Raw genomic sequence first — 12,794 nt, 5'->3', positions numbered from 1 at the left:
GTGTGTGTCAGTGTATGTGTGTGTGTGAGGGGGTTCAGCGACGAAGGAGGGGTCCCTCAGCACACCTGAATAATAACTTCTTTGTGAGCTTCAGCCTTATAAAGTCTCTCGCAGATGCTTTCTATCCTTGCACACCTCGACCTTCAGTGCGGCTACATACAAGCGCAGCATCCCATACCTTCATCCATCCACCACCAACCCACCTAACAGCGCTATGAGAGCCAGGATGAGAGTGGCACTGCTGTTTCTGGCAGCCGCTGTTTGGGTGGCAAGCGCTCAGACCAGCAACAGCAGCAATGTCAAGCAGCAGCAACAGCAGCAGCAAGAGAAGCAGCAGGAGAAGCAGCAAGAGAAGCAGCAAGAGAAGCAACAAGATAAGCAACAAGAGAAGCAGCAGCAGCAGCAGCAACAGCAGCAGCAGCAGCAGCAGCAGCAGCAGCAGCAGCAGCAGCAGCAACAGCAGCAGCAGCAGCAGCAGCAGCAGCAGCAGCAACGCAGCATCTGGGATGAGCCCATTAGATTCACCACCAAGACCAAGGACTCCTGCACCATGGTGGTGTCTGGAGCTGGGGACTATACTCGTCTGCGCGTCTCCTGCAAAGGTCCAAGCCAGGGTCAGACCCAGGGACGCTCCTACTACTGCGACTTCCAGGGCAAACCCAACGTGTGCCGCGCCTACAACCTCAACCCTCGCCACTACTTCACCCAGGTGATGTGGGACATGAGGAAGCTGAGCCATGCTTGCCAGGGACCCAAAATCTACCGCCCAGCGATGTGCAAGAAATACCCCGAAGAGGCTCAGATGACCTTCCTGGCCTCCTGGCCCAAGACCACCACACAAAAGCCCTCCAGACCTGTGCAGGATCCACGTAAGCCTGTGGTGCCCGCCCCGAACAAACCTGTGGTGCCACCCCAGAACAAACCAGTCACTACTCCTAAACCTGTCAAGCCCCATCAGCAGCCCAACAAGCCCCAGCCAGGCAAGGGCCCAACCCAGCCCAAGAAAGCTACCCCCAAGCCTGGGAAGACCACTACCCGTCCCACAGAGCAGACCGACGTGAAAGCCTCCCGCATCGCCAATGAGTATTGCTGGAAGAGCTTCCACGGCGTCTGCACCTACTTCATCAGCTGGTTCCAAAACTGAGGTGATACTGCAGACACAGGTGAGTGAAAATTGAGGATGAAGAGAAGAGAGGTTGGAGATAAAGTTAGGTGTAAAAGTGGATAAAAGACATGAATGCATTAATGTTTTACTGGTATAAATTTAACTGGGAACCAATGCAAAGCCAAAAACCACCAATAGCAGTAGAAGTGATCAAATGTTATTCATGCTTTCTTTAAAATAAAAGCACGTGGAACATTTTATTTGCATCCACAAGGGAAATAAACAAAATGTTCCCCCTTGTTTCAGATTGGAAACAGCAGCGTCAGATCTCTTCTCGACTATCTTCGACCTCTCCAGGATCTGTACGGGAGCCTCTGGAGTGATTTTGTCGCCTCGTGAGGTCCGACTCCCCACACTGCAACATCTTACGGCAGAGCCAAAAACACTCTACCTACACCTGTGTACGGTTAGGGGATGATTGCTTGTGCTGTCTTGTGGTGCACGTGTCTTTAAAAAAAAAATCTAATTGTAAAACACACAGCAAGGCAAAAAGGTAAAATATGGCAGGCATGTGATTCTTTTTGTAAATGATGTAAAATCGTGTCACGTAAATATTCCAACATGTGAAGAGAATAAAGTCAGTTGGGAGACATCTCTTCTTCTTCTGTGTCGCTTTGTTTCTTCTGGTTTTCACAAACACTCTTTCAAAGGAGTCCTTGTTTCTCTCCATCGCCGTCTGTAACAACAAGTCTGCAGCCTGAGAGAGGAAGTTGTTAAGGGGCAGACACAGACGACAGTGCCGATAATACACAGGGCGCCTGAGCAGAGCTAAACACGTCTTTGTATGAGCCAATGAATTGAGTCTCAAGAGCCACCGTGTGCAGGAACAGAGGAGGTCTATGTGAAAGGAAACCAGTGTGGTTGCAGCACTGGTGCTGTTAACACAAACACACACAGTGATAATGATGAGGCTCAATTTTCACAGCTGCTTTTAATGGTAATTCAACTCTATAACATAAATGATTGTGTTGAAAGAAGCACTCAAATCCTTAACTTAAATGAAAACAATGTAACAGTAAAATCTGTAACCGCTCTTCATTCACACTTCCATATAGTTAGCATACAGATGTTTTGGCACTGTAATGTCGGTATTAAAAGTTATTGTTCTGCAGAAAGGTGGACATTATTGATAACGTTAATGCATAATGGCACAAACAACATTTGACTGTTGTTGCTGATCGGGGGGGAGCTCCTTTTAAATACTTTATTTACTTTTACGTGATGCAGTCCAGTGGTTCCAGACCTAAAGGGTTAAGATACATAAGGGTCGGGTGTGAGATTAGCCTCAAAAAGATGGTAAAAAAGTATAATCACATTCTATTATATATTGAACAGTAGATTTAAGTCAAACCATGTGAGGAGTTTGGAGAGAAAATGCTGACAACTCATTTATCTATGAAATATGACACTTTTATGAATGGCATTCTTGGAAATGGCTACAAACTATTTTAACCACTGGTTTAATCTTTAACAATGTGTTGTATGTTATATGATTTTGATGTTAAACATACATTTTGAAAGTAAAGTAACAAGATGAAAGTGAAAAATAGTTTTCTATGGAATTATACAATAGCAATAAAAAGGAAAAATTCAAATCAATTACAAGTACCTTTAGAATTGTACTTAAGTAGAATGATAGCATGTGAGTAAATGTACTACGACAGCTATTCACATGTATTTATCACCTTTTATTCTGTAATGGAAAGGAGGCTGCTGAACCAATATCATCCACAAGATGGGGACGCTGAGTGCAAGGTATACACACCCACACCCACACACACACACACACACACACACACACACACACACACACACAGATATGCTACTGTTTACTTGCAGTAATTCCTGCACTACTACTTCCGACGCAGTGACTCAGAGATCATTTTCTGTAACTTGTGAACTTCCTGGACTCGTGCCCATATCAAACTCTATATGCTCCTTCCTTTATCACCATGATGTCTTTGTTCCTGCAGCAGCAGCTGAATCACTGCAGAACTGAAACACGAAGACAGGGAGGGGTGGATCCATTGATTCACCTCTCTGTTGTAAGTGATATAGTTCAGCAGCACAGCATCAAAAACACCTTTTGAGTATATGATGTAAAACATACGTGTTGATCAACGTTGATAACATGTTGATCAACTAACATCAATCTATAGATTTATATTTATATTTTATATGGCTCTGTTTTGTTGAAAGATGAATAAATCCAGGCTTTTCTTACATGATGCTACTTTCTTGCAACCTACTTTTTGGGCCCTTACATCCTACAATAATCCAAACATGAGATTTTTAAACAAATGTTTTATAAAAATGATGAATCAGACTTGTAGCTTAGTTTGTGCTGAGTACAAAATGAAACCATGCATGTGGACAAAGGACAAAATCGAAAAAAGAGACAGAAATGAATACAGATAAATCTACGGCACTTTTTCAGTGATTGTTGTAACAGCCTGCAAGGTGGAATAAGAAGAAGACATCCTCTGACTGACTTCATGAAGAAGCTCACTGAGTCAATGTCAGGATATCAAAGGAGGAAGGAAGAAACCACATGAGAGTTTATGGGGAGAGAAGGAGCAGACATCTGGTAAATGTGTTACCTTTGATAGATAACTGAGTTTAAAACAGAACAAAGGCAGTTAGGGTCAAGAATCTGGTCAATGTCAGTGTTATGATGTGCCTTAATCCATTCATCTTCTCCCGCTTATGTGTTGAGGCGCGGAGGTAACACCTCTGGTTGTGCCTTAATCAGTTTATTTAATTTAAACCTTTTACAGAATAGTAATTCCAGGGTATGATTATCTATCAATCAGAAGAAAAACCCTAAAACAAACTCACTGTTTCACAATTATTTGTCTGCAGCAACATATTTGAGCAGTTCCACATTCAAATATCTTAAAAAAATTAGACCGCACAACATATTATATATTGTGTTGAGTTAAGTTGATTAAACATACCAACTCCACAGTGTAAAAGCCAGAATTGCATTTCAGAAATAATAATAACTTTTGCTGCATTTAATGTTGGAAAGGTGGGGTTAATTGTCACTAAAATGGAGGATTTTCGTAATATAAATACAGTTGATTATGAGTAAAGTGTTTCTCTTTTAAATGTAAAGGTGCAGAAAATGGGAACTCTTTGGCAAAATACATTTTGAAAAAGTGGCCTACAACATAAGAAACCTATGTTAACTTTAACTACTTTCAACAACATTTTGTATAACAAATGTTTCTATTTTGTGCTTTGGTGGCATAGGTAAAGCCACATGTTGAAGGAGATGATCTCGTGGTTGAGTGCAGCAGTGGATTGGAGGAGAGCCAGAGTCGAGCCTCCTAGATTGAGCGTGTGTGAGATGCGGTTAAGATTTCGTCACCAGGCTTGTTACAGTTATTAAGAATAAAACCACTATTATCTGTGCAGACATGCAGGTCCAGCATCAGTGCACCAATCTCTTCGATCTTCCGTTACACTTTCTGTTTGAACATGCCCCAGAACATAACAAAACGCTAAAAAAATACTCCCAAGATTTTTCTCAATGGGGCTGCGTAGCATTCGTCATCGTGTGCTTGTGTGTGTGTGTGTGTGTGTGTGTGTGTGTGTGTGTGTGTGTGTGTGTGCGTGTGCGTGTGCGTGCGTGTGTGTTGTTGGGCGGGAATGGTGGGCGTGCCGCAGCATCTAATATATTTCTGTATGTATGAAAGCCATGTGAGACCACAGAAAGCCACAAGAAGCAGCTTTACGCACAGCAGCACGAGTAATTCTGGGTGAGATAGAGTCGGTGTATTTTACTCTAACGTTTGTACTTTATGTATAGTATGTTGTATTACGCCCTTTTAATTTCCACAGGGATCAATACGTTTGTTGCAGGCTCAATTTATCAGATTTAATTGCATCTTTCTATGCGTAATATAGTTACCAGCTTTGCGTAAAACCATTGCAGGTTGTGAGAAACAAACCCTTGTATTTCCGTAAGAGGGCAGCCTAAACATTGACGTACATTTAAAAATATATATTTTTCATAATAATTGTTTTTACCAGAACTGAGGCTTTAGACCCCTTTCTGTCCTTTCAGATGATTACATTTCCTCCAAAATAATGTTGTTTAACAAAAACATTGTCTGTCCCCTCAGTTGATAATCTGTTTGCTAAAAGAGGAAATGTTACTCCTGAAGACTTTCGCTCCCTGGCTGCTGTTGGCCTTCCTCGGGCAGCAGGTATCTCTCTCCTCCGGTGCACGCAAGAAGCACGATGGAGCGGACAAGACGGTGACCGCAGCCCCGAATAAAGCGCCCGGGAGCCGGGACAAGTCTGCCGCAAACGGCCGGGGAAGAATGTCCATCAACAACAAGATGCAGTGCTCGTGGAGGGCCAAAGACGCCGGGGACGCGGTCAAGCTGTTGGTGAAATGCGAGGACCCGGAGTCGCTCAGTACAGGCGGAGTCTCGGATATAACGTGTGAATACAACGGTAGAGCGCAGAACTGCCCGGGATACAAGAACAACAACAAGGTCTTCTGGAAACAGGTGGCGCGTGCGTTCAAAAAGATGAAGGGCAAAGTGTGCCTCGACGAGAGCGTGCTGGTGAGAGCTGCCATTTGTAAGCGCGCGCCCAGGGATGCGCACTTCAAGCTGGATTTGAAGAGTAAGGTCACCGTCTCTTCAAACGGGGAACCGGAAACTCACGTGCTACCACCACCACAGCCTCGCACCACCGTTGCAGCTCCGGGCACACCGACTGCATGCACAGTGCGCGCGAACAACCGGAAAACAGCTGAGGAGAACTGCAGCGGCGCCTGGGCAAGCGTGTGCAACTTCTTCCTGACCATGCTGCAGAGCGAGGACTGTTAGATCCGGGCCGCAGAGGAGGACACGCTCTACTTACTACTACTTACTTTAGGACTCATTGTGCTTTCAAACAGCAGCAGCAACAAGTCTTAATTTTAATCAATAATCTGATTTACTCTCAATATACCATGTGTCATCACTCATGTGGATATTATCAGGTGTTTATCAAGTCATTTATCATCAGTGACGAAAGAGCTTTTTCTAAAGTACTGCCTTAAGTTCAATGCTTACTCATCATGATCATGTTATGCTACTTTACTTTTCAGATTCACCTTTTTAATGGCAGTTTTGCTATTTAATTTTTTTTTTACATTCAAGACGTGATGAGATTATGATTTGTTGTTACAGATTTCAAAAAGATAGATCCACCTTGAGCCGTTAAAATTATGCTCACACATTCATGCATCAGTAACATTTGATAAATATGTTAATATTTTTTATACTTCAAATACAATTAGCTGAAAAACCTTTTATTTGTGTTCAGAATATTTAGTTTTAGCTTTTCAACTTTTTGATGAGCCCATTGCACTCCAAACACGTGACCACTAAACGGACAAAAGTTAATGTTGCTATGAAATGATTTATGTTTTTTACCCTTGATCTTGAGAACATTTTATAACTTGAGTATTTGTATGTGTTATTGCTTTTATACAATCTGTTTATCACACAGAACCAAAGTTTGATTATCGGAGCTGTACTTTTATTTCTACCTCTGGTAACCTTTATCAATCAACCATGTAAACACCACTGTAATTATGCACCAAAATAAATATTTTCTATTTATACAGTGTGTCCTTTTGCCTTGAAGTATATGAAACATGACATTTGATGGGGAGACCAAGAGCATGTGTGTGTGTGTGTATATGGTGACAAGGATTGTACATGTGCAAAAAAAATCCTGTTTTGAAAAAAAATATGAATCATCTTGTTTCAAAACATTTCTGGAGTCGATCTTATTCTATCTCCCTTTAAAAAAACAACAATGAGTGTGCTAAACTAGACAAAAAATAATGTGCACAACTTTCTCGTCCAGTTGCTTGGTTCCCAAAACATTTCTTTTTTTCCTCTTAAGGGATCAACACTAAGCCCCCCTTAGAGAAAACACATTTGCAATCCAGGTTGCCTCTTTGTAAGGTATCCTACAGTTTGTACTTCTTCAAATATAGTGAAATATAAATTTGAACAGTTTTGTAAGTCATTGTGAGGTAGAAGTACTTTAGATATACTTATTTATTCTAGTTAGTCTTAGACTAGAATTTTTTTTACTTTTGCTAACAGTTAATAATAAACCCACCAGTGCTTGATATAAAAGAAGATTTTCCAAAACAAGACATCCTTCCTTTTATTTTGGACTTTCATTTTGGCAGATTATAGTCTGTCCATTCCCTCAGGTTAAAACGTATTTTTTTATTACACACATACGGAGGGATTGAACAAGACATCCAAATATAAGACTTGTTCCTCTGGCTTCCTGCAGCAGTCTCTAATTACTTTCTCAGTGACGGCTGACAGCTGCATTAGGAGCATTTCTAATCGGGGAGAAGAGTGCTATGATCCAGCTGCGTGTGTGTGTGTGTGTGTGTGTGTGTGTGTGTGTGTGTGTGTGTGTGTGTGTGTGTGTGTGTGTGTGTGTGTGTGTGTGTGTGTGTGTGTGTGTGTGTGTGTGTGTGTGCGCGCGCGTGTGTGTGTGTGTGTGTAATGTGTAATCCCAGATGTGTTTTTATGCTTTCCTGTCTGCTCTTGACCCTCTTCACCTCTGACCTGCAGCTCTTTGTCCCCTCAGACAGACACTTAACAAAAAAGCCAACAGGAGAGAGATTTTTAACGGAAGTACGCTCTCTTTAATGGCACAAAAGGGATTTTGTTTTACCGACTTTTTCAGCCAGAGCTCAAGGATACATTCCAGAAAGGAGGAAGTAGTTAGAGGTTAGAGGTCAAGGGTTAAGAAGGAAATGAGGATACCATCCGCAGGTATGCGCTGTATGGAACTGACTCCTCCTCACCTCTGCTACTCCTCATGTGGGTTCATTTCTTTTACCTTTGGGATCCTCCTGTATTTATCAGAAGAAGATACACCTGCAAGATCAGTTTCTACAGAGAGTGGAGGAAGTATAGAGCTATAAATCAGTTTCAGGTTCAGCTTTTCGTATCATCCCTCTACTCTGATAAGTTGGAGTGTTTTAGTTTTACGTGTGTAGTCTGAGCAGTTGACGAAACAATCTCACCACAATGACATTGTTTGATAGCATCATCTTCTACCGCTGGGATTGGAAGTGGAAATGGAGTTAGAGACTCCTGATTAAAAAAGTTCATTCTGAAGCTCATTTTTAAAAGCTATCGTGAATGATAAATACTTACATCTGCATTAACACCATATTTAAATGATAACACTAAATATCTTCTAGATTTGACAAAATATCAAAACATCCAGCAGTTATAGAGTATCATCATAATTCAAGGAGTAGTTTTTAATTGTACCTGATGAAGGTGAGTGCAATATTTTACACTCTAAAGGAATACTTCATCCACAAAATGACTATTTTATTTCAATAACTCATGCCTCACACCTCTATTTAAAAAAAACAAAAAACTTCAAAAACTGAGAAAGTTCTTGAAATAAATGAAGGCCATTTTATCAAATTTATACCAAAATAACCCTCACACAACTTGTGCATTATAATACAAGTCTCATTTATCCAGGTAAAGCTCACCACATCCCAAATGAATGTGTTTTTTTTTAACACATCATTTAAAAGCCTTTGCATAAACAGTACTTGCATGGACGTGTAGCGTGAGACTGTTGGTGCTGGAGTGTTGGTTGAAGGTTGTGCCACTGCACGCCTATACACCAAAAATGATCTACTATATCTGCACTCATGCCACCCAAGATCTTTTATGTGAGCTGATTAACTGGGTGTTAAAGTGACTTCCTGTCATTAATTGGAACGTTGAGTTTTACACGCTTAAAGGTCAACAAGTCAGAAGGACCTGATAAAAGATCTTGTACGAACGGACACTGAATTAGTAACATGCTCATGACAATAGGGTGTGTGTGTGTGTGTGTGTGTGTGTGTGTGTGTGTGTGTGTGTGTGTGTGTGTGTGTGTGTGTTATATCTGCCTCTATCATTAGAAGGTATTTGCTCTGGAATTTAAGTAGTGCCACCTCTGAACAGTGAGGGTTAGGGTTATGAAGATATTCTGATAAGTATAAATCAGGATATCATCAAAACTGCGATGGCCTCCCGCTGTCAGTACATTTGTTACATATCATTCTCCTTTTCTCATCACTTTAAGGGTTTTGACTACAGACAGATTTAGCAGGTTAGACATTCAGGGGGAAAATCCATCTTGTTTTATCAGTGACATTTACTTACCGACGACTTTGACAGAAAAGATTAATTATTCTCTCTAAAAATCGTATGACAGCACCAAACAAAGTACTGATCTACTCCGCAAATAACTTTCAACAATGATCTTGGAGCCATGTGCTATTTATTTGGGCTGATTATTATTAGCATGTCTGATGGAGTAAATGACGCCTTTACTGTCAAATGTTTCCCTGTCATCTCTCTGCTGTGCACTTACAAATAAAAGAAAACCAATTATTTCGTAGCCCACTTATGACCTTATGAAGTGGGTAAATTGATGGAGTGCCCTTTAATGTCACCCTGCACAGTATTATGTAAGTACTACAAAGAGAAATACGCTCACTAACCCCCGGTAATATCTTAATGCGTTTTAGAAATCCCTGCAGGGAAACACATTATCATCAATAATCATCATCCCACTTGAGTCACATTTACGGTATGCACGTCCTCTTCACACTCGTATCCGTTACAAAGGATGCATGCCTCGTCCTGTTTCTTTTTCCATTGCAGGGCGGGAAAGTTGATTCTTTACAAATTAAACAAATAAAAGCTTTTCACTCCTCTGCTCAAAGATTTCAAACATCTTCTTCTAAAAGCCCTTTGATAATCACAGCTTTCAAGTTAAAGCCTGATTCCACAAACAGGTATATCTGCTCTTCAATCTCTCTTGTTCCCAAAGCTTTACAACTAATGGAAGTGTTTTCCTGATGAATGAAGCAGGTGCAAACACGTCCATGTGGGGCTTTAGAGTAATGGTTTGTTTAGCTTCTCTTTTTTCCAAGGCTGGCATTCTTCTTGAGCACATTTATTCGACTTTGATGTCAGAACATTATGTCCAAATTAACCAAAAGGATATTTTAAATTCTTGATATGATCTTAACAAATACTTGATAAAATGTTATTCAAGGGCTCTACGAGATGACAAAAGGAAAACGTTCCAGTCAAACAGGGAGTGGGTGAGTAAAAATACAGAAAACATGATGTAAATATGGCATTGTGTTTGTGAAATGTATTAATTGAAGAAGGCTACAATCTTTACAATCTGAGGTTTGTTGGGTTTTTTTCACGTTGTCAGTTCAGATCAGTAGTAACCCTGCACCGCTGCATTTCCAATCACCGGATCTTCCCTTCTTGCTCACCTGTTCCCACTTCAATCATCATTTTATTTAAACCATGCCCACTTGTCTCTTGTGCTTCAGGCTGGGTGGGAGCCAGAGTTAGTTTTTGGAAGATAAAACCTTTTCGAGGATTTCAGAAGTATGAAGTCTTTGTAGTGCCAGAGCACGCCTTCAGGAATTTTGGTGTTATGGATTTTCATCTGCAGATTACTCTCAGATCTACGGATTTGCGGTCACGACATTATGTCAGGTCATAGGAGTAGCTGAGAAACCAAAAATCTTCCTGCAAGAATTCATCCTTGTCCACTCATTTGTCCCCTTTTTATGTCTCACAGCATGATGACACATTCATCGCTTCATTGAATCAAATGCTAGCATATTAGCTTCTTTTTGTTATATCACACTCTTTTATAAAAGTGTTGTCATCCAGTTTTAAAACTGAAGCTGCTGCAGCCTCTGAAACATTTAACACAATATCATGGCTGGAGGGCCAACAATTACTTTTACTATCAACAATGAATAGTTAGGTTTTGATGAATCAAGTAATCGTTTAGTTGATAAAGTATTGGGAAATAATACAATACAAAGTTGGTTTTCTTCAGCAAAGAGTGTAAAAAAACATTTTTAATTAAACAACAGCAGCTGGATCAGCGTCTGGCAGTGTTCTTTGGTTGCAAGTTCGGACAAACAGACCTAGGCGAAATTAAGTTTATTTGAACCATTTGTTATTTAATCCCTTTGTCTCTCCATATTGTGCATTTTTATTTGAATTTTGAATAACTTTTTAGCTGGAAAACAAACCATTGAACTTGAACTGCTATTGGAAGCTCACAGAGGCGCTGATGAGGAGGGGCTGCTTCTGTCTGGAGGGGCTGGAGGGTAAAACTAACCTCAAAATAACTCACCGCTTCACTAAGTACTTCAGATGTGACATACAAATCTGAGCCGACAGTTGCCCACCCAAAAAACACGCAGGGAAGTGAGGGGGGAGCAAGGGGGACGGGGGGACGGGGAGGAGGAGCTGGAGGTATTGTTCTGCTGTGGCTCGAGGTGGCCTGACACACGCCCTGCTGAACGCACCTCCTTATTGGCTGCTGGTTTCCGTGGCAACAATCAACGGCAACCGCTCCCAGGAAAAGAATAACAAGAAAGTAACAGGACCTTCATGACCCGTCCTTCGACACACACACACACACACACACACACACACACACACACACACACACACACACACACACACACACACACACACACTTATCATCAATTTCACTTTTATTTGTTCTTATGGCCTCTGTTATATGTGCACTTTGTACTATCTTTTTAGTGAAAATAACTTTAGAATTAAACAAGCATCACCCACAGGTATTCAGCAGAACATATGTAGCAGTAAAGTTGTACATGTCAGGTTTACAGCAGTGAAGTACGGTGACATCTGCCAGTGAGTATTCTAAGGATCAGTTCACTTAAATTACAAAAAAAGCTAATGCGCTTTTTATGATTGTCTTTGAGAGCACTCATGGTACAATGATCCTTTAAAACGCCTTGTTTGTGAGAACACCATGTTTTTCTCAACGCAACCAGCGTTGTTCCAAGAATTCAAATAAAAGAGCAAACATATTACAAGATCTCTTGCAGATCATTAGCGGTAGTAAAATCATTTTCAAAGTAATGTTGGAGAGTTTTGTTTTTTTGATTCAGTAGGTGGTCAAAGTATTACCTCCTAGTTGCGACCTTTGCATGGGTCATAATGACTACAATCCCATAGTGCAGCAGCCCATTAATTGAAATAGAAGTGGGCAATTTAAAGCGGACTATAGTGCTTAAAAGTTGCTCATCATTTATTTGAGGTTTGCCTCTTTTGATGTGAAGTGCTTTTTGAGTTTCCTGGTTGAAATAAAAGAACATTGGATTCTGTATTAATCACAGTACCTTTAACATCCAGCATAATAGCACTACTTTTTTGTGCAATCTGAGCCACTTCCTTTGCTTGTAAGTGTTGATTTAAGAGTGTTTTAACATCAAGATATTTAAGTGAAATTGTATTACACCCCTTATATTAAATAGGTAGGAAAATCTTCGAGTTGCAAGAGTATGTAACAATTGTTCTTAAATGTATTAAACTGACTTAAGTACTTTCCACCTCTGTCTTCAAGCAACAAGGACATGGTTGAACATGCCTCTTTAAAGCTGCTCTATCTCCCTCTAGTGGATATGAACGGTGAATGCATGCTAAACAGAAATTCAACAGATTACATGTACAGGATCGGTACTGAAACAGAACAGTGAAGAAAAATGCCC

The 12,794-nt window shown here is 40.8% G+C and overlaps 2 protein-coding genes across 2 annotated transcripts; both read left to right on the top strand.

Moving 5' to 3' along the window:
* Window positions 1-158: 158 nt before the first annotated feature.
* Window positions 159-1,759, top strand: fgfbp2b (fibroblast growth factor binding protein 2b). The gene is made up of 3 exons (XM_063884611.1): window positions 159-298; window positions 470-1,163; window positions 1,412-1,759. The coding sequence occupies exons 1-2, from the start codon at window positions 215-217 to the stop codon at window positions 1,142-1,144; spliced, it is 759 nt and encodes a 252-aa protein (XP_063740681.1). The 5' UTR covers window positions 159-214; the 3' UTR covers window positions 1,145-1,163; window positions 1,412-1,759.
* Window positions 1,760-4,865: 3,106 nt separating this feature from the next.
* On the top strand, window positions 4,866-6,792 carry fgfbp1b (fibroblast growth factor binding protein 1b). The gene is made up of 2 exons (XM_063883003.1): window positions 4,866-4,929; window positions 5,296-6,792. Exon 2 carries the CDS (start codon window positions 5,323-5,325, stop codon window positions 6,010-6,012), a length of 690 nt encoding a protein of 229 aa, XP_063739073.1. The 5' UTR covers window positions 4,866-4,929; window positions 5,296-5,322; the 3' UTR covers window positions 6,013-6,792.
* Window positions 6,793-12,794: the final 6,002 nt, after the last annotated feature.

This window comes from Eleginops maclovinus, chromosome 5 (genome assembly GCF_036324505.1).
Source record: "Eleginops maclovinus isolate JMC-PN-2008 ecotype Puerto Natales chromosome 5, JC_Emac_rtc_rv5, whole genome shotgun sequence".
NCBI classification, from domain to species: domain Eukaryota; kingdom Metazoa; phylum Chordata; class Actinopteri; order Perciformes; family Eleginopidae; genus Eleginops; species Eleginops maclovinus.
This window is presented reverse-complemented; position numbering and strand designations above follow the sequence as displayed.